The 20,137-nt window shown below is 35.7% G+C and overlaps 1 protein-coding gene and 1 pseudogene across 1 annotated transcript in view; one reads left to right on the top strand and one right to left on the bottom strand.

The window, feature by feature from the left end:
* SPIDR (scaffold protein involved in DNA repair) overlaps window positions 1-20,137 on the bottom strand; it is a 479,623-nt gene that overhangs the window by 446,421 nt on the left and 13,065 nt on the right. Inside the window, exons 2-3 of the mRNA XM_042923261.1 lie at window positions 4,206-4,361; window positions 3,469-3,535 (exon numbers count right to left, since the gene is read on the bottom strand). Of these exons, the coding sequence (XP_042779195.1) occupies window positions 3,469-3,535; window positions 4,206-4,361 (223 nt within the window). The remainder of the gene's footprint in view (window positions 1-3,468; window positions 3,536-4,205; window positions 4,362-20,137) is intronic.
* On the top strand, window positions 14,309-17,487 carry LOC122210796 (annotated as a pseudogene).

The raw sequence follows: 20,137 nt of genomic DNA, 5'->3' as shown, positions 1-20,137 counted from the left end.
TGTGCCTCCTTTGCCATACTGGGAGCCCTGGTAGCAGTATTGTGCTTAAAAACACTTAACAGCAAACTTTTATTTAACTAAATTTGTTATTTTGAGGTAATAATAGATTCACCTATAGACATAAGAAGCGATAAAGAGAGCCCTTGCATGCTTTACCCAGTTCCTCCAATGGTAACATTTTGCAAAACATAACATCACAACCAGAATGTTGATTCTGATACACTCAAGACATAGAACAATCCCATCACCATGAGGACATCTTGTGTTACCTTTTCATTTTATTTATCTATTATTATTTTTTCAAATAGGCTTCATGCCCAGTGCAAAGCCCAATGTGGGTTTGAACTCATGACCCGGAGATCAAGACCTGAGCTGAGATCAAGAGTCAGACACTTAAGCAACTGAGCTTCACAGGTGCCCCTTGTATTACCTTTTTTAAAGCCACATCATAGCTACCCTCCTTTCCCCAATTCTGAACCTCTGCAAATGAATCAGTTTTTACACTTTTGTAATTTTGCCATTTCAAGAATGATATACAAATGGAATCATACTATGTGACCCTTCAGGATTGGCTTTTATGTGGCATAATTCCCTGCACATTCATCCAAGTTGTTCTATGTAGCAACCCTTTCTTTCCATTACTAAGTAGTATTCCATGATTTGGATGCACCAGAGCTTGTTTATCCATTCAATAACTAAAGGGCATCTGTGTTGTTTCTAACTTGGGGTTATTATGAATAAAACTGCTATAAATATTGCACATGGAGTTTTATGTGAATGCAATTTTCATTCTCTAGGATAAATGTCAAAAGGCAATTGCTGGATTGTACAGTAATTGCATGTTTAGTCTTCTAAGAAACTGCCAAACTATTTTCCAGAGTGGCTGTACCATTTTACAGTTCCATCAGCAATGTATCAGTTTCTCCATATCACTTACAATATTTGATGTTGTCACCACTTTTTATTTTAGCCATTCTGATAGGTGGAAAACCTAGAAGGAATGGGGCTACTCCATCTTGGTGTAATAGGAAGTTCACAGAAAATTTTTCTGATAGTGATCAGAAAAGGAATATATACTTCATAAAAATCAATTTTTCTACTTATATTTATCTAATTGAGTTATAATGCTAAAACTTAAAAAAAGTACCTTAGACACATTACAATGAGATTAAGAGATTAGATATTATAATTCAAGTTTTACAGAAGAGGAAACAGGCTCAGAAATTAAATGGCTTCGGGCGCCTTGGTGGCTCAGTCAGTTGAGCCTCTGACTTCGGCTCAGGTCATGATCTCACAGCTTGTGGGTTCGAGTCCCGTGTTGGGCTCTGCGCTGACAGCTCAGAGCCTGGAGCCTGCTTCGGATTCTGTGTCTCCCTCTCTCTCTATCCTTTCTCTGCTCATGCTCTGTCTCTCTCTGTCTCAAAAATAAATAAACATTAAAAAAAAGAAGTTAAATGGCTTCATTTAATACATATTTACATAACAACTCTGATATAGTAAACCTTGAGGAAACAGAAAAATAAGAAAACTCCTCCCTCAAGTAATGCATGGTCTGAAAGGTATGAAAAAATGCAACTGCTCCACTTTGTGTTGATCAGGAAAGGAGATTCGCTGACAAGATGATGTCTGAAAATACAGTACTTACAAAGGCACAAAACCAGAAAATAATTATATACATTTATTGACACTTACTTTGTGCCATGAACACCCAGAATTACTAAAGTTGTCTACCTTCAAAATACAAAATTAAAAATAAACTAAACTTCATCCATATAGATTTAAATAGCTAATAAAAACTAAACTGTGTATATATTGCAAAAGACATTATCAAACCCTTATATTATTATGCATCAGGAAGAGTAAACTGAAAAGGAAGGAGTGGAATGCTATAGACTGAATGCTTATATCTCTTAAAATTTACCCTGTTGAAACTTAATCCCCAATGTGTGAGATTAAGAGGTGGGGATTTGGGGGTGATTAGGTCATGAGGGTGAAGCCCTCATGAATGGCATTAGTAGTCTACAAAAGAAGCCCCCAGAGAGATTGCTGACCCCTTCTTCCATGTGAGTCCACAGCAAGATGATACTGTCATGAACCTGAAGTGAGTCTTCACCAGACACTGAATATACTGGACCTCCAACCTCCAGAACTGTGTGAAATAAATTTCTGGTGTTTATAAGCCACCTAGTCTGTAGTATTATTGTTATAGCAGCTTGAACAGACTGAGACAGGAAGTAGAGCTACTGCTATTTTCAGATTCTATAATGAATTTATGGAATTCATAAACCCATGAATTATAGGTACTTTATATAATTTATATAGATAAAATCACTACAGATAAAATGACTTCTAGGAGGAACATCAGCTAGACTGAGAATAGTCACAACACGTAAGCATTTTGGGTAACCATTGCATGCAGGCATTGTGCTAGCACGTGGTGTTACGGACTGAACTGTGTTGCCCCAAAGGTCATTCATATGTTTAAGTTCCAACATCCCAGCATCCCAGAATGTGATTATTTGAAGACAGGGTCTTTACAGAGGTGTCAAATTATTCTAATATGACAAGTGCCCTCACAGGATACAGTCAGGACACCAAGGGGCCAAAGGAGATCCCTGAGGTCCCAAGCCCTGACTCTCCCTGCCCACCCACAGGGTAACTGAGTACGGCAGCAGTCAGCAGCCTCCCTGATATCCATCCCCTTTTTTCCTTACTAACAAAACCCCAATTTTATTTGAGAAGCAACATACATATTTAAAAATCTTTAATTTCACTGAAGTCCCTTTAGTAGAAGTGACCCTATACAACAAGTTCTGGCCAAAGGTTGAGGTCCTGGGGAGGGGACTCCTTTCCAGAAGAAAAGTATACCTGGAGAGAATCCGCAAAGCCCACACTCCTCCTAAGAATTGGGCCCGGAGAATTCAGCTTCCACCTCATGACGGCAAGAACAAACTCCACACTAAGGCTGCCGGACTCAGAACAAGTCTGACCCCCTGAACCTCTTGTTGCAGGAGATAAATTCAACTCCATTTCTTCACACACTCTAACAGTTTCTATGTATTGTAACTGAAAGCTTTCCCTAACTAATTCACCAAGTTAAGAATTTCACTGCCTGAAATAGTACAGTCCTTATATAATAGGTCATAACTTTATTTCCCAAATCAGAAATTTTAAATTCTGGGGCTGTGAGCCTAAGCTAACCTACCGGGCTCTGCTCATTAAGAGTAAATCCAGGAAGGACACATGAAAAATTTTAATAATTACTTATAGGAAGAAAGAAAAAATGTGACAGAGGGTGACAAAGATTAGAGAGAGATTTCTCAAAAATATGTTTTTTACATTTTGGAAAACACAAATATACAGTCTACCCAAACTATGTTAAATAACTTTTTAAAAGAAAGTAAATAAATCAAAGAAGGATATATTAGTCTTATACCTTTTCTGTCAATAAATCAACAAAAATATTACCTTCCTTGGGTCTCAGGGATAATTCAAGGTGATTCTCTGTAACAATCTTCTTTTCAGCCGTTAACAACTGCAGGAAGAAGAAGAAGAAGAAGAAGAAGAAGAAAGAAGAAAGAAGAAAGAAGAAAGAAGAAAGAAGAAAGAAGAAGAAGAAATTTATAACAAGGGCTAAAACCAAAACTATTTTGTAATACTCAAAACCTTAAACTATACCCTCCTTAAAATATCCCTGTTTTATTTATATGTACCAGTAAGTATTCCCAAAGCACATACTCCTCATATATATATAAATGTATTTTTATATTTTTCCAGAATCTAAACAGAGAACCATTAAAAGTTTATAATAGTATTCCATTTTGTACATATTTATATTATCAGTATCTCAAAATCCGCACATATACAAAAATTAACTAGAATATCTTGTTGCCAAAAGATTCTAAGGATATAAAAGCATTTCATAAATATATTTCTTGTGAAGAGCAGGATGCTCAAAGATTTTATCTTCTGAGAAACTTCTCAGTATGTAACCTTCATTTACAAAAAAGTACAAAGGTTGTGCCTAGCATAAAGAAGTGACAAAAATGAATTCAAGGTTGAGAAAAGAAGAATGTAGTAATTACTGTATCCTGAAATAAGGAAAGGAATTCCAAAGAAATATAAATACAGTGGCCTGAACACTCAGGAATCTAAGATTTATCTCAAATTTGGCACTCAAGGAAACAATTTTACAACTACTTTACCAGGGTCCCAGAAGTGTCCTGAAATCCTTCTCCACACCTGAGCCATGCTTCAGAGAGAGAGGCAGTTGCCCCCACTGTCCTGAGACCTGCTCTTCTGAACTTCAGTGGACTCCCTCCTGGTAAGGATGGGTATTCTATATCCCAAATTCTTTTTCTCTGCGGAGATTGTTTTTAAAGAAAAAAAAAAAAAAAAAAAAAAAATGAAATCACCTTCATAAATATATATTAACTTGACAATTAACAATGTGGAAACATAGGAATGGCAATGGTGAAGGCATAGTTTTTAAAGGTCTCTGAATCCCCATGTAAAAAAGAGTAACAAGAAAGCAAAACAAAAAGCACAGAAACATGTACAACTAGAGAATAAATTCCAAAATAAAAATGGGTAAGGACAAACATTCAACCCTGCAAAGTCCTGCATATGCTCCTCTCTGAGAGCAAAGCTGTGACAAGTGAAGGAGCAAAGGAGAATTTGATCACAGAGACATGTGGTGTTCACTAGGAAGTGGGGCAGGCGACCTAAGAATGAAATGGTACCTAAAACAGGGTGAGGGCAAGAGTTCCACTCAAGAAGATCCAAAGGAGTGGGGGCAGTCTAGGATACTCAGTACTTGTCAGCCAGGACTACGTTCTTGGACAGGACCCCATACCGTGGAGAAACTGCTAGCAGTGGAATCTGCTAGCAGCACAGGGATGGTACAGAGAAAAAAGAAAAGGTCCAAGTGGAGTTGAGGAAGAGAAATGAGCCAGGAAATATCTAAATAACAAATTAACAAGTGGCCATAACTTGCAAACTACAACAACAGAAACTAGAAAAGTTATTTTGAATCCTGCCTTCTTCTAAAAATTCACAAAAACTGTAACATAAAAATAAGCAATAGAAAGAGATCAAGTTCAAATCCCATACAAAATTATTATTACAAAAAACAGAAAGGAGTAGAATAACATCCCAACACACAAAGCTCAACAAAGACATATTCATAAAACAGAAAAAGTGTAACCTACTATTTGAAAATAAGACATTCAGATTATAAAAACTCAGAAATGAAGTAACAAAACCTAAGAGGTAGAATAAAGTTTAAAAATCAGCTCAGGGAAAGAGCCCAAATGTCCACTGACTGATAAATGGATAAAGAAGACGTTGTATATACACACAATGGACTATTATTCAGCCATAAAAAAAGAATGAAATCTTGCCATTTGCAACAACATGGATGGAACTACAGTGTATTATGCTAAGTGAAATAAGTCACTCAGAGAAAGACAAATACCATATGATTTCACTCATATGTAGAATTTAAGAAACAAAACAGATGAATATGGCAGAGAGAGGGGAGAGAGAGAGCACATACACGAGCGAGTCGGGGAGGGGCAGAGAGAAAGGGAGACATAGAATCCAAAGCAGGCTCCAGAGCCCAATGCAGGGCTCAAAACCACAAATTACAAGATCATGACCCGAGCTGAAGTCAGACACTTAACTGACTGAGCCATGCAGGGACACCAAACAGACTCTTAAATATAGAGAACAAGTTGAGGGTTGGTAGGGAGGAGATGGGCGGGGGATGGGTTAAATGATGGGGATTAAGGAGGGCACTTGTAATGAGCACTGGGTGTTATATGTAAGTGATGACTCACTAAATTCTACTCCTGAAATTAATATTACACTATACATTAACTAAAAAATTTAACTAAAAGCTTAAAACAAAAAATAAAGTGACATATTCTCTTAACATGGAAAAAAAATCCGCTCAGGAAAAAAAAAGACTAAACTGGAAGGAATCCAAGAACAAGTAGCTATCACAGATAATATCTTAAGAGATATAGAAAGTAATAAGGTAGAAATTTTAAATTTCACCCGCCTCCGATGAAGAAAATAAAAGGATTCAAGAGAAAGAGTGATTAAATCTCTCAGGATCCAACATACAGATAAGAACAATCCTTGAAGAAGAAAACCAAGATAATGGGATAGAACAAATTTTTTTAAAGACTTAATACCTATTTTCTCAAACTGTTCCAAAAAATAGAAATGGAAGGAAAGCATCCAAACTCATTCTATGAAGCCAGCATTACCCTGATTCCAAAACCAGACAAAGACCCCACTAAGAAGAATTATAGGCCTATATCCTTCATGAACCTGGATGCAGAAATCCTCAACAAGATATTAGCAAATCGAATTCAACAGTACATTAAAAGAATTATTCACCATGATCAAGTGGGATTTATTCCTGGACTTCAGAGCTGCTTCAATATTCACAAATCACTCCAGGTGATACTCCACATTAATCAAAGAAAGGATAAGAACCATATGATCCTCTCAGATACAACATTTGACAAAACACAGCATGCTTTCTTGATAAAAACCCTCAAGAAAGTAGGGATAGAAGAAACATACCTCAACATCATAAAAGCCATAAATGAAAGGCCCACAACTAATATCATCATCAATGGGGAAAAACAGAGCTTTCCCCCTAAGGTCAGGAACACGACAAGCATGTCCACTATCACCACTGTTGTTCAACATAGTATTGGAAGTCCTAGCCTCAGCAATCAGACAACAAAAAGAAATAAGATGCATACAAATTGGCAAAGAAGAAGTCAAACTTTCACTCTTTATACATGACATGATACTCTATATGGAAAACCTGAAAGATTCCACCAAAAAACTACTAGAGCTGATATAGGAATTCAGCAAAGTCACAGGATACAAAATCAAAGTACAGAAACTGGTTGCATTTCTATACACCAATAATGAAGCAGCTGAAAGAGAAATCAAGGAATCAATCCCATTTATAATTACACCAAAAATCAGAAGATAGCTAGGAATAAACTTAACCAAAGAGGTAAAAGATCTGTATGCTGAAAACTATAGAAAGCTTATCAAAGAAACTGAGTAATACACAAAGAAATGGAAAAGCTCACAGATTGGGAGAACAAATATTGTTAAAATGTCTATACTACCCACAGAGAACAAACTAAGGGTTGGGGGCGGGGGCAGAAGAGAGGAAAAAGAGGTGATGGGCACTGAGGAGGGCATTTGTTGGGATGAACACTAGATGTTGTATGTAAGTGATGAATCATGGGAATCTACTCCCTAAATCAAGAGCACACTGTATACACTGTATGTTAGCTAATTTGACAATAAAATATATTTTTTAAAAAATGTCTATACTACTCAAAGCAATCTACACATTCAACACAATCCCTATCAAACTAAAACCAGAATTCTTCACAAAGCTAGAACAAACAATCCTAAAATGTGTATGGAACATGAAAAGGCCCCGAATAGTCAAAGTAATATTGAAAAAGAAAATCAAAGCTGGATGCATCACAATTCCAGACTTCAAGCTGTTTTACAAAGCTGTAATTATCAAGACAGTATGGCACTGGCACAAAAACAGACACGTAGATCATTGGAACAGAATAGAAACAGAACAAAGAACCCAGAAATGGACCCACAAATGTATGGCCAACTAATCTTCAACTAAGCAGGAAAGACTATCCATTGGAAAAAATAGTCTCTTCAGCAAATGGTGCTGGGAAAACGGGCCAGTGACATGCAGAAGAATGAACCTGGACCCCTTCCTTACACCATACACAAAAATAAATTCAAAACAGATGAAACACCTAAATGTGAGACAGGAAACCATCAAAATCCTACAGGAGAAAACCAGCAGCAACCTTTTTTTTTTTACCTTGGCTGTAGCAACTTCTTATTTGACAAGTCTCTGGAGGCAAGGGAAAGAAAAGCAAAACTTAACGATTGGGACCTCATTAAGATAAAAAGCTTCGGCAGGGACCCCTGGGTGGCTCAGTCAGTTAAGCATCCGACTTCGGCTCAGGTCATGATATCGCAGTTCACTGGTTCAAGCCCTGCGTTCAGCTCTGTGCTCAGAGCCTGGAGCCTGCTTCGGATTCTGTGTCTCCCTCTCTCTCGCAAAAATAAAAATAAACATTAAAAAAAAAAAAAAAAGATTCTGCATAGTGAGGAAACAATCAACAAAACTAAAAGACAACTGATGGAGTGGGAGAAGATACGTGCAAATGACATATTGGATAAAGAGTTAGTATCTAAAATGTATAAAGAACTTATCAAACTCAACACTCAAAAAACAAATAATCCAGTGAAGAAATCAGCAGAAGACAACAGACACTTTTCCAGAGAAGACATCCAGATGTCTAACACACATGAAAAGATGCTCAGTATCACTTATCATCAGGGAAATACAAATCAAAACCACAATGAGATACTACCTCACACCCGTCAGAATGGCTAAAATTAACAAGTTAGGAAACAACAGATGTTCGCAAGGATGTGACCTTTTGCACTGTTGGCGGGAACGCAAACTGGTGTAGCCACTCTGGAAAAGTGTGGAGGTCCCTCAAAAAATTAAAAGTAGAACTACCTTATAACCCAACAATTGCACTACTAGGAATTTATCCAAAGGATACAAAAATGCTGATTCGGAGGGGCACATGCACTCCCAATGTTTACAGCAGCTCTATCAAAAACAGCCAAAGTATGGAAAGAGCCCAAATATCTATCGACAAATGGATAAAGAAGATGTAGTGTGTGTGTGTGTGTGTGTGTGTGTGTGTATCTACATATACATACATATACACATATGCATATACATACATATACACACATGTATATACATATGCATATACATATGTATGTATATAATGGAACACTACTCAGTGATCCAAAAGAATGAAATCTTGCCATGTGCTACAACGTGGATAAAACTAGAGTGTATTATGCTATGCAAAATATGTCAGAGAAAGACAAATATAATTTCACTTGTATGTAAAATTTAAGAAAGACAACAGATGAAAATAGGGGAAGGGAAGGAAAAATAAGAAAACAGAGAGGGAAGCAAACCATAAGAGACTCTTAAATATAGAGAACAAAATGAGGGTTGCTGGAGTGGAGGTCAGTGGGGGGATGGACTAAATGGGTAATAGGCATTAAAGAGGGCACTTACTGGGATGAACACTGGGTGTTATATGTAATAGATAAATCCCTGGGCTCTACTCATGAAACCAAGATGACACTATGTTTACTAACTTGTATTTAAATATAAAAAAAAAGATGTGAGGGGTGTGTGTACATATATATATATATATATGTACACATACATATGTACATATACATATACATATGTACATATATATGTACATATATATATGTATATGTACATATATATATGTACACACATCCCATATATGTGATGGGTAATGTGGACTATTACCCATCAAAAAGAATGAAATCTTGCCATTTGCAGCAACATGGATGGACCTAGAGGATATAATGCTAAGCGAAATAAGTCAGAGAAAGACAAATACCATATGATTTCACTCATGTGGAATTAAAGAGACTAATGAACAAAGGGAAAAAAAGAGAGACAAAACAAGAACCAGACTCTTAACTATAAGAGAACAAACTGATGGGTACCAGAGGGAAGGTGAATTGGGGAATGGGGGTAATTGTGGATAGGACTTAAATAGTACATTTACTATGATGAGCAGTGAGTAATATATAGAATTGTTGAATCATAATATTATACACCTGAAACGAACACACACTGTATGTTAACTGTAGCTGGAATTAAAAAAAAAACAACCTACCTTAACAAAAAATAAAGTGAGAAGTGTTACTCTACCCAATGTTAAGGACTATCTTATGGCTACAATAATCAAAACAGTGATTTTGACAAAGAAACTGAAACACAGATGAGTGGAACACTTCAAAAACCAGAAACAGACACTGACAGAAGTATTCAATTGTTTTTTGACAAAAAAACAAAACTTTATGTGTGTGTGTGTGTGTGTGTGTATACATACAGTACTACACAACTGAATATCCATAAGCAAAAAAATAACAACAATGAGAAGGATTTCAACCTAATGTCTTATACAAAAATTAACTCAAAATACGGAACAAATTTGAATGGTACTAAGATTCATCTCCTAAACCAGGACGCTCTATCAATAATGGTAGCAGTAGCTTTTTGCCTATCACATAAACACAAAAACAGAGTCAAGAAAAATGAGGAATCAGAGGAATATATACCAAATGAAAGAAGATAAAACTTTAGGAAAAACTTAATGAAACAGGAAAAAGTAATTCACCTGATAAAGTATTCTAAGTAATGGTCATAAAGAAGCTCATTGATCTGGGAAGAAAAATGGACTAAGCAGAGTAAGAACTTCAAAAAAGAGCTTAAACAAGGGTAAGAAAAGTACCAAATTGAAGTCTCAGAGCTGAAGAAATAACTGAACTGAAAAATACACTAAGGGCTCGACAGACTAGATGAAGCAGAAAGATTAGTGAATTGGAAAACAGAGCAAATGAACTCACCTAATCACAGCAGGAAAAAAAAATGAATGAAAAAATGAAGATAGCTTACCTATAAGACAACATCAAGTGGTATAACATTTGCACCATAAGGGTCTCAGAAGGGGAAGAGAGTGAAAGAGATAAAAAAAAAAAAAAAAAAAACAAAACTGTTTGAATAAATAATGGCTGAATATATCACTAGTTTGGGTAAAGAAAGACATCCAGATCCAGGAAACCCAGAGAATTAAAAAAAAAAAAAAAAAAAAAAAAGATGAGCCAAAAGAGCTACACCAATACACATTAAAAACAAAATGTCAAAAGCTAAAGACAACGACTCTCAAAAGCAGCAAGTAAAAAACAACTTGTTATGTACAAGGAAACCCCCATGGGAAATCAGCAGATTTTTCAGCCAGGAAAAGGGAATGATATGATATATTAAAAGATACTATACTATACTGTAATATATATAATAAATGATAAAAGAGACAATATATTAAAAGAACTGGGCGGGGGGGGAAGCACTTACAACCAAAAATACTCTAGCCAGCAAGGTTATCATTCAGGATTGTAGGGGAGATAAGGAGTTCCCAGACAAAAAAATTAAAGGAGTCCATCGCCATGCAACCAGTAATAGAAGTAATATTAAGAGACTTCTCCAAGCTGAAAAGAAAAGGCATAATTAGTAACAAGAAAACATAAAAGTAAAATCCTACTAGGAAAGGTATATATGTAATAACAACAGTGGATTGATCACTTATAAAGCTAGTGTGAACATTAAAAAACAAAAGTAATAACAAGATCACTAAAACAGGTAAGGCAAACACAAAAATATGTAAAATATGACATCAAAAAAAAAAAAAAAAAAAAAAAGCCAGGGTGGGGGAGTGTGTGTGGAATAAAAAGGTAGATTGATTTGTTTGTTTTTTAAGTAGTCTTCACACCCAGCGGGGATCCCAATGCGGGACCTGAACTCACAACCATGAAATCAAGACCTGAGCCAAGATCAAGAGTTGGACATTCAACCAACTGAGCCATGCAGGCACCCAAAAATGTAGTTTTAAAATGCATTCAAACTGAAGCTGCTATCAACTTTAAATAGACTGCTATATGCACAGGCTAATAGATATAGATATAGATATAGATATAGATATAGATATAGATATAGATATAGATATATAGACACACACACATATATATATTATATATATGCACAGGCATATATATATATATAACCACAAAGCAAAAACCTATAGTATATACACAAAAGATAATGAGAAAGGAACTTAACATAACGCTAAATAAAATCATCAAACCATAGGGAAGAAAGTAAGACAAGAAAAAGGGAACAGAGAGGAACTACAAAACAGCCAGAAAACAAGTAACAAAAGAGAAGTAAATACATAACTATCGATGATTATTTCAAAGGCAAGTGGACTAAATTCTATCATAAGACACAGAATGGCTGAATTGATTTAAAAAAAAAAAAAATCTGTACTACCTACAAAAACTCACCTTAAGTGTGAAGAGACATAAAGACTGAAATTGAATGGATAGAAAAAGATGTTCCATGCATTGGAAACCAAAAGAAAGCTGGGGTGACTAGTTATACCAAACAAAATAGACTCTAAAAGAGTGTAACAAAAGACAAAAAAAAAAAAAGGATATTACATAATGATAAAAGTGTCTAATCCAACAAGAAGATATAACATTTGTAAATACTTATGCACCCAACAAAGAAGCACCTAAATATAAATGAATCTAAAGAGAAAAATTGCCAGCAATACAATAATAGTAAGGAACTTTCATAGTCCTCTTAAATCAATGGATAGATCGTCCAGACAGAAAATCAATAGGAAACATCAGCCCTAAAAAAGACATTAGACCAGAAAGACCTAATGGATAAATACAGAACATTCCAGCCAAAAGCAAAAGAATACACATTCTTCTCCAGTGTACCTCGAACATTCTCCAGTATAAATCGTATGTCAGAACGCAAACAAGTTTCAATAAATTTAGAAATATTAAAATCACATCAAGCATCTTTTTCAACCAAAATGGTATGAGCTCTTTCACACAAAATAGGTATCAATTACAAGAAGAAAACTGGTAAACTCACAAATATGTAGAGCTTAAACATGCCACTGAACAATTGATGGGTAAATGAAGAAATCAAATGTGAAATCAGAAATAACTTGAGACAAATGAAAATGGAAATACTACATACCAAAGACAGGATGCAGTAAAAGCAGCTCTAAAAGGAAAGTTGACAGTGATACATGCCCTACTTGAAGAAACATGGAGAAAGGATAAATATCACGTACACCATATACATCTCACACACACACAACATGGAATACTAGTCTGCCATAAAAAAGATAAAAATCTCACCATCTGTGATGACATGAATGGACTTTATGCTAATATTATATAATATGCTATATAATATGCTAATATGCTAAATGAGATAAGTCAGACAAAGACAAAAACAAATACTGTATGATTTCACTTATATGTAGAATCTTTCAAAAAAATTAACAAAACAAAACTTGTACATATGGAGACTAAAACGGTGGTTACCAGAGGGGACAGGGGTTGAGGGTAGGTAAAATTGGTGAAGGGGGTCAAAAGCTATAAACTTCCAATTATAAAGTAAATAAGTCATGGAAGTGTAATGTACAGCATGGTGACCATGTCAATAATGGAAAGTTGCCAAGAGAATAAATCTTAATCACAAGAAAAAAAGTTTTTGTAATTTTGTATCGGGATGAATGGTAACTAGATTTATTGCAGTGATCATTCTGCAGTATATGCAAATATCAAGCCATTATGCTATATACCCGAAACCTATATATTGTTAATTATACATCAATTTAAAAAAATAAGTAAAAGGCATGAATGGATATTTCACCAAAAAGGATAGATTTGGCAAGTAAACACATAAAACAGATTCAATATCCTTAGCCATCATGGAAATATAAATTAAAATAATAATTAGTTAATAACACACACCTATCAGAGTGACTAAAATAAAAAATGTGATGGTCAAACTTGCAGAATAATCTTATTAGAGGTAAGGACCTCTAATAACCCACTCCTTCATAAAAGGAATAAGAAGAATAGCAAAAATAGTCCATCTAATTTTTCACAACTATAGGCTTGCAACAATCTGAATAGAATTTACCCAAGAAAACAACTAAATCTCAACATAAACAATAAACTTCGTGTGTTTTAACTTGCCCTAGTTTCATACCCCCCTCTCTAGTTTCATGGCAGCTTTGAAAAGCAGTAGCCTCATAACCAGAGTAGCTGTGTAAACCAGCAGCCTAGCAGTCACAGGAGAGAGGAAATTGCATTTAGAGCTCCTCAAAAGGCCCTATCCCCAGAGTACTATCATAATCTGACCTGCCTGGCAGCTTTTAGGAAAAAACTTATAAACAGAATTTATAATTTGATTCAGCAGCTCATTCAATGGGAAAAGTCCTATCCCCAGGGCATGTCTCTAAAAGAGTCAGCAGCAATTAATTATTAATTAATTATTGCTAAACAAATTATTATTGCAGATGTGTGAAGCAGCAATAGTGGTTTAAGGAACCAAGACTGGCCAAATATACCTAAAAGGAAGATCTGGAGAATGCTGTCCATAGGCAGCTTGAAAAGAGCTGACATATTCCTGGGGATCTAGAATGCTATTTGCATGTACAAAACTGTATCCATGCTGAGGAAAAAAACTAAGAAAGCCCAAATCTCTCAACTCTGGATAACCATGAAGCCCTCCCTGCACAAGGAGAAAGTAATAGTTGATTATATACTGCCAGAGTATAGAATGCATGCCTCAAAAACACAGAATCCCTTGGTAAAGGATGAAAGACTTATTGGCTCTAGGTACTTAAAGAAATCGCTGTGCAATAATTCACAGGCAAGTAAACTAACCATGTAGTGTCTTTAGTAACTACACACAACAGGATATACGAACTTTACAAAATTAGCCTAGAAAGGTCATTAAACAAACAAAACAAATTGCAACAACAACAAAAACACCACTCTGAGGAGGAAGTGGGGGAACTTAATGTCCACATTATATTATTTAAAATCTTTACTTTTCAACAAAAACTTGAAAGACAAATGAATCAATAGGAAAAGTATGACAAGGAAAAAGCAAGCAAGAGAAAATGTACTTGAGGGAGCCCAGAAGTTTGAATCAGTACACAAAGCTTTAAGTCAACTATTACAAATAAGCTCAAAATTAAAAATATGGAAGTTATGTCTAAAATACTTTAATTATAAAAATGCCTCACCAAATAGAAAATATAAATACGTAGCAATTATTTAACAACAACAACAACAACAAAAACCCACAAATATTACAATCAAATAGAAGTTTAGGAGTTGACTAATACAAAAACTAAAATGAAGTCACTAGATAGGCTCAACAGATTTGAACTGGCAGAAAAATCAGCAAACTTTAGACAGGACAAAACAGATTATCTGAACTGAAGAACAGAAAGAAAAAAGGCTGAAGACAAATGAACACAACCTCTGAGACCTGTGGGACACTATCAGGTATACAAATATATGCAAATTAAGAATTTCAGAAGAAAAGGAGAGAAATAAGCAACAGAAATTTTACTTGAATAGAGCCCTAAAACCTCAAATTTCATGAAATATCATACATCCAAAAAGCTCAAAGAACTTCAACTAAGATAAACTCAAAGAGACTCACCACAGACACATCATGCCAACTGGTGAAAAACAAAGAGAAATCACAAAAGCAGAAAAACATAAATGAATTATCATGTAAAACGAGCCTCAATAAAATTAACAGCTGACTTCCCATGAGAAATCATGAAGATGCCCTCAAACAACATAATACACATTCTTCCCACATAAACATGAAATATTCTTTTGGACAGATCATATTTTAGGCCATAAAACAAACCTCAATAAACTTAAAAAGAGTGAGATTAATAACATTCTTGAACAAGAACACAATGAAATTAAAAACTAAAAAGAAATAAAACTGAAAAATCACAATGTAGAGATTAAACAACACATTCCTAAATAATAACAGATAAAAGAAAAAAAAATCACAAGAAAAATTAGAAGATGCTTTGGGAAGAACAAAAATATACCAAAACTTTTTTTGAAAAAGGTCTATCAAAAAGATTTATTTGCTTTAAAATGCATTCATTTCCAGAAGGATTGTTAATAAAACATTACAATTTCTCATCCTCTGTAATAGAGTATTGAAAATGAGTTGTGGTATGGTAGCAAACACTGCAGGTATTAAGTGCAATGAGCCTGTGATGCCTTTATAAATCTGAAACCCATGTAGGACAATAAATTAACAATGAAAAAGACAAGAGCATCTAACTGCTGTCTGGTTATCTCCTTGCAATGCTTCAGCTTATAAGTTGTGCTCATTCAACATAAAATTAGGTCTTTCAAATTGTAAGGCGGATTTTTGCTGATATATTCCTAGTGCGAAAAAAATAGTACCTTACCACAAAAATATTTTTATGGCACAAAATTTAAGTTGTTCCATAGTGGTTCACATAGGTGTAATAACAAATAGGCATAGGGCGCATGGGTGGCTCTGTCAATGGAGTGTCAGACCTTGATTTCGGCTCAAGTCTTGATCCCAGGGTCATGGGATCCAGCCCCGTGTCAGGAGCTGCCCCTCTCCCCTGCTCGCATACACTCGCTCTCTAAAATAAGAAATAAAAAATAATAAATAGGCACAAAAAAATAAAATTCCTGTAAACTATAAAGAAGTAAATTTCACCTTTTTCTGCCCGTAGACAACGCCAAGTAAGCATCGGTAAAGTCTCCCCACCCACTGCTGTCATATCTAAGTCAGAATCTCCCAAAGAGCCTGAACAGCTGTGGTAGCTTTTCATAGGAGGTTTGAGCTTTCAAACAACCGATGAGAGTCTGAGAGTCCGATGAGAGTCCCCATTTTGAGCAATGGGGAACACTTATGGACTGTGTGGTAATGACAGATACCAAATACCAAGCGCTCCAGAGGCTTTGGGTCTGTCACGTTTGCCACTGTGGAAAAGGTGGATGCAGCAATGAATGCAAGGCCACACAAAATGGATGGAAGAGTTGTAGAACCAAAGAGGGCTGTCTCAAGAGAAGATTCTCAAGACCTGGTGCCCACTTAACAGTGAGAAAGATTTTTGTCAGTGGCATTAGACACTAAAAAACATCATCTAAGAGATTATTTCGAACAGTATGGGAAAACTGAAGTGATTAAAATCATGACTGATCAAGGCAGTGACAAAAAGAGAGCCTTTGCTTTTGTAACGTTTGATGATCATGACTCTGTAGACAAGACTGTCATTCAGAAATACCATACTGTGAATGGCCACAACGGTGAAGTAGGGAGAGCTTATTTAAGCAAGAGATGGCTAGTGCTTCATCCAACCAAGGAGGTCAAAGTGGTTCTGAAAACTTTGGTGGTGGTCATGGAGGTGGTTCTGGTGGGAATGACAACTTTGGTTGTGGAGGAAACTTCAGAGGGTGAGGTGGCTTTGGTGGCAGTCAACAGGGTGGTGGATATGGGGATGGCTATAATGGATTTGATAATGATGGAAGCAACTATGGAGATGGTGGAAGCTATAATGATTTTGGAAATTACAACAATCAATCTTCAAATTCTGGACCCATGAAAGGAGGAAATTTTGGAGACAGAATCTCTGGCCCCTGTGGTGGTGGAGGCCAATACTTTGCCAAACCACAAAACCAAGGTGACCATGGTGGTTCCAGCAGCAGCAGTAGCTATGGCAGTGGCAGAAGGTTTTACTATGTTTACTGCCAGGAAACAAGGCTTAGCAGGAGAGGAGAGCCAGAGAAGTGACAGGGAAGCTACAGGTTACAACAGATTTGTGAACTCAGCCAAGCACAGTGATGGCAGGGTCTAGCTGCTACAAAGAAGACATGTTTTAGACAATGTACATTGACAAAAAATCTGAGGACTGTATTTGTGATTAATTGTATAACAGGTTATTTTAGTTTCTGTTCTCTGGAAAGTTTAAAGCATTCCAAAAAAGGGTTTTAATGTAGATTTTTTTTTTTTTTTTGCACCCATGCTGTTGATTGTTAAATATTAATCATAGTCTGATCATGACGCTGAATAAATGTGTCTTAAAAAAAAAAAAGTAAATTCTTTCTCTGCATCTATTGAGAGGATCATATGGTTCTTATCCTTCCTTTTATTGATGTGATGAATCACGTTGTTTTGTGGATATTGAACCAGCCCTGCATCCCAGGTATAAATCCCACTTGGTCGTGGTGAATAATTGTTTTAATATATTGTTGGAGCTGGTTGACTAATATCTTGTTGAGTATTTTTGTATCCTTGTTAATCAGAGAAATTGGTCTATAGTCCTTTTTACTGGGGTCTCTGGTTTTGGAATCAAGGTAATGCTGGCTTCATAGAAAGAGTTTGGAAGTTTTCCTTCCATATCTATTTTTTGGAACAGCTTCAAGAGAATAGGTGTTAACTCTTCCTTAAATGTTTGGTAGGATTCCCCTGGAAAGCCATCTGGCCCTGGACTCTTGCTTTTTGGCAGATTTTTGATTACTAATTCCATTTCCTTACTGGTTATGGGTCTGTTCAAATTTTCTATTTCTTCCTGTTTCAGTTTTGGTAGTGTATATGTTTCTAGGAATTTGTCCATTTCTTCCAGATTGCCCATTTTATTGGCATACAATTGCTCATAATATTCTCTTATTATTGTTTTTATTTCTGCTGTGTTGGTTGTGATCTCTCCTCTTTCATTCTTGGTTTTATTTATTTGGGTCCTTTCTTTTTTCTTTTTAATCAAACTGGCTAGTGATTTATCAATTTTGTTAATTCTTTCCAAGAACCAGCTTCTGGTTTCATTGATCTGTTCTGGTTTTTTTTTGGTTTCGATAGCATTAATTTCTGCTCTAATCTTCATTATTTCCTGTCTTCTGCTGATTTGGGGTTTTATTTGCCGTTCTTTTTCCAGCTCCTTAAGGCGTAAGGTTAGGTTGTGTATCTGAGATCTTTCTTCCTTCTTTAAAAAGGTCTGGATTGCTATACACTTTCCTCTTATGACCTAACAACTCAGGCAACAACAGATGTTGGTGAGGATGAGGAGAAAGAGGATCTCTTTTGCATTGCTGGTGGGAATGCAAGCTGGTGCAGCCACTCTGGAAAACAGTATGGAGGTTGCTCAAAAAACTGAAAATAGAACTACCCTACGACCCAGCAATTGCACTACTAGGCATTTATCCACGGGATACAGGTGTGCTGTTTCGAAGGAACACATGCACCCCATGTTTAGAGCAGCACTATCAACAATAGCCAAAGTATGGAAAGAGCCCAAATGTCCATTGATGGATGAATGGATAAAGAAGATGTGATATATATATATATGTATGAATATATATATATATATATATATATATATATATATATATCTTACCACTTATATATATACACACACACATACACACAATGGAGTATTACTTGGCAATCAAAAAGAATGAAATCTTGCCATTTGCAACTACGTAGATGGAACTGGAGGGTATTATGCTAAGTGAAATTAGTTAGAGAAAGACAAAAATCATATGACTTCATTCATATGAGGACTTTAAGAGACAAAACAGATGAACATAAGGGAAGGGAAACAAAAATATTATAAAAACAGGGAGGGGGACAAAACAGAAGAGACTCATAAATATGGAGAACAAACTGAGGGTTACTGGAGGGGCTATGGGAGGGGGGATGGGCTAAATGGGTAAGAGGCATTAAGGAATCTACTCCTGAAATCATTGTTGCACTATATGCTTACCAACTTGGATGTAAATTTTTAAAAATTAAAAATACAATTTAAAAAAAAAGTAAATTTCAAATCACAAATTACAGAACCTAGTTATTAATAGGCAATGTATTAAAATACACAACATGTAATGGGAACATGTTTAGAACACATAAGTAAATTCAACAAGTTACTTTAAAAAACTCATGGAGGGGCACCTGGGTGGCTCAGTCAGTTAAATGACTGACTCTTGATTTTGGCTCAGGTCATCAACTAGTGGTTCGTGAGTTCGAGCCTGCATCAGGCTCTGCGCTGACAGTGTGGGGCCTGCTTGGGATTCTCTGTCTCCTGTCTCCCTTTCTCTCTGCCCCTCCCCTGCTCGCTCTCTCTCTCTCTCTCAAAAATAAACATTAAAAAAAAAAACAAAAAAGACTCATGGCAAAGAAAGCTGTAGTTACATACAGGGAAATCTATAGTTGTAAATGCCTATTTTTTTTAAAAGAAAGATCTCAATTTAATAAATCTTTCATCTTGGAAAATTTGAAAAGAGCAAGCTAAATCCAAAGCAAGCAGAAGGAAGGAAATGAGAACAATTATGCAGAAATAGGTAAAACAGAATTAAAACAAAATAAACAAAATCCAGAGTTGGTTCCTTGAAAAGATCAACAACATTGACAAATCTTTAGGTAGACTAACCAAGAAAAAAAGAGAAAAAATTCTAATTGCAAAAATCAAGAACGAAAAATAGAGAGGAGTCCTATCAAAGTTACAGAAAGGATTACAAGGGACAATATAAGAAC

This window comes from Panthera leo, chromosome F2 (genome assembly GCF_018350215.1).
Source record: "Panthera leo isolate Ple1 chromosome F2, P.leo_Ple1_pat1.1, whole genome shotgun sequence".
NCBI classification, from domain to species: Eukaryota; Metazoa; Chordata; class Mammalia; order Carnivora; family Felidae; genus Panthera; species Panthera leo.
Note: the sequence above shows the minus strand (reverse complement) of the source record. Positions and strands in the feature narration are given on the sequence as shown.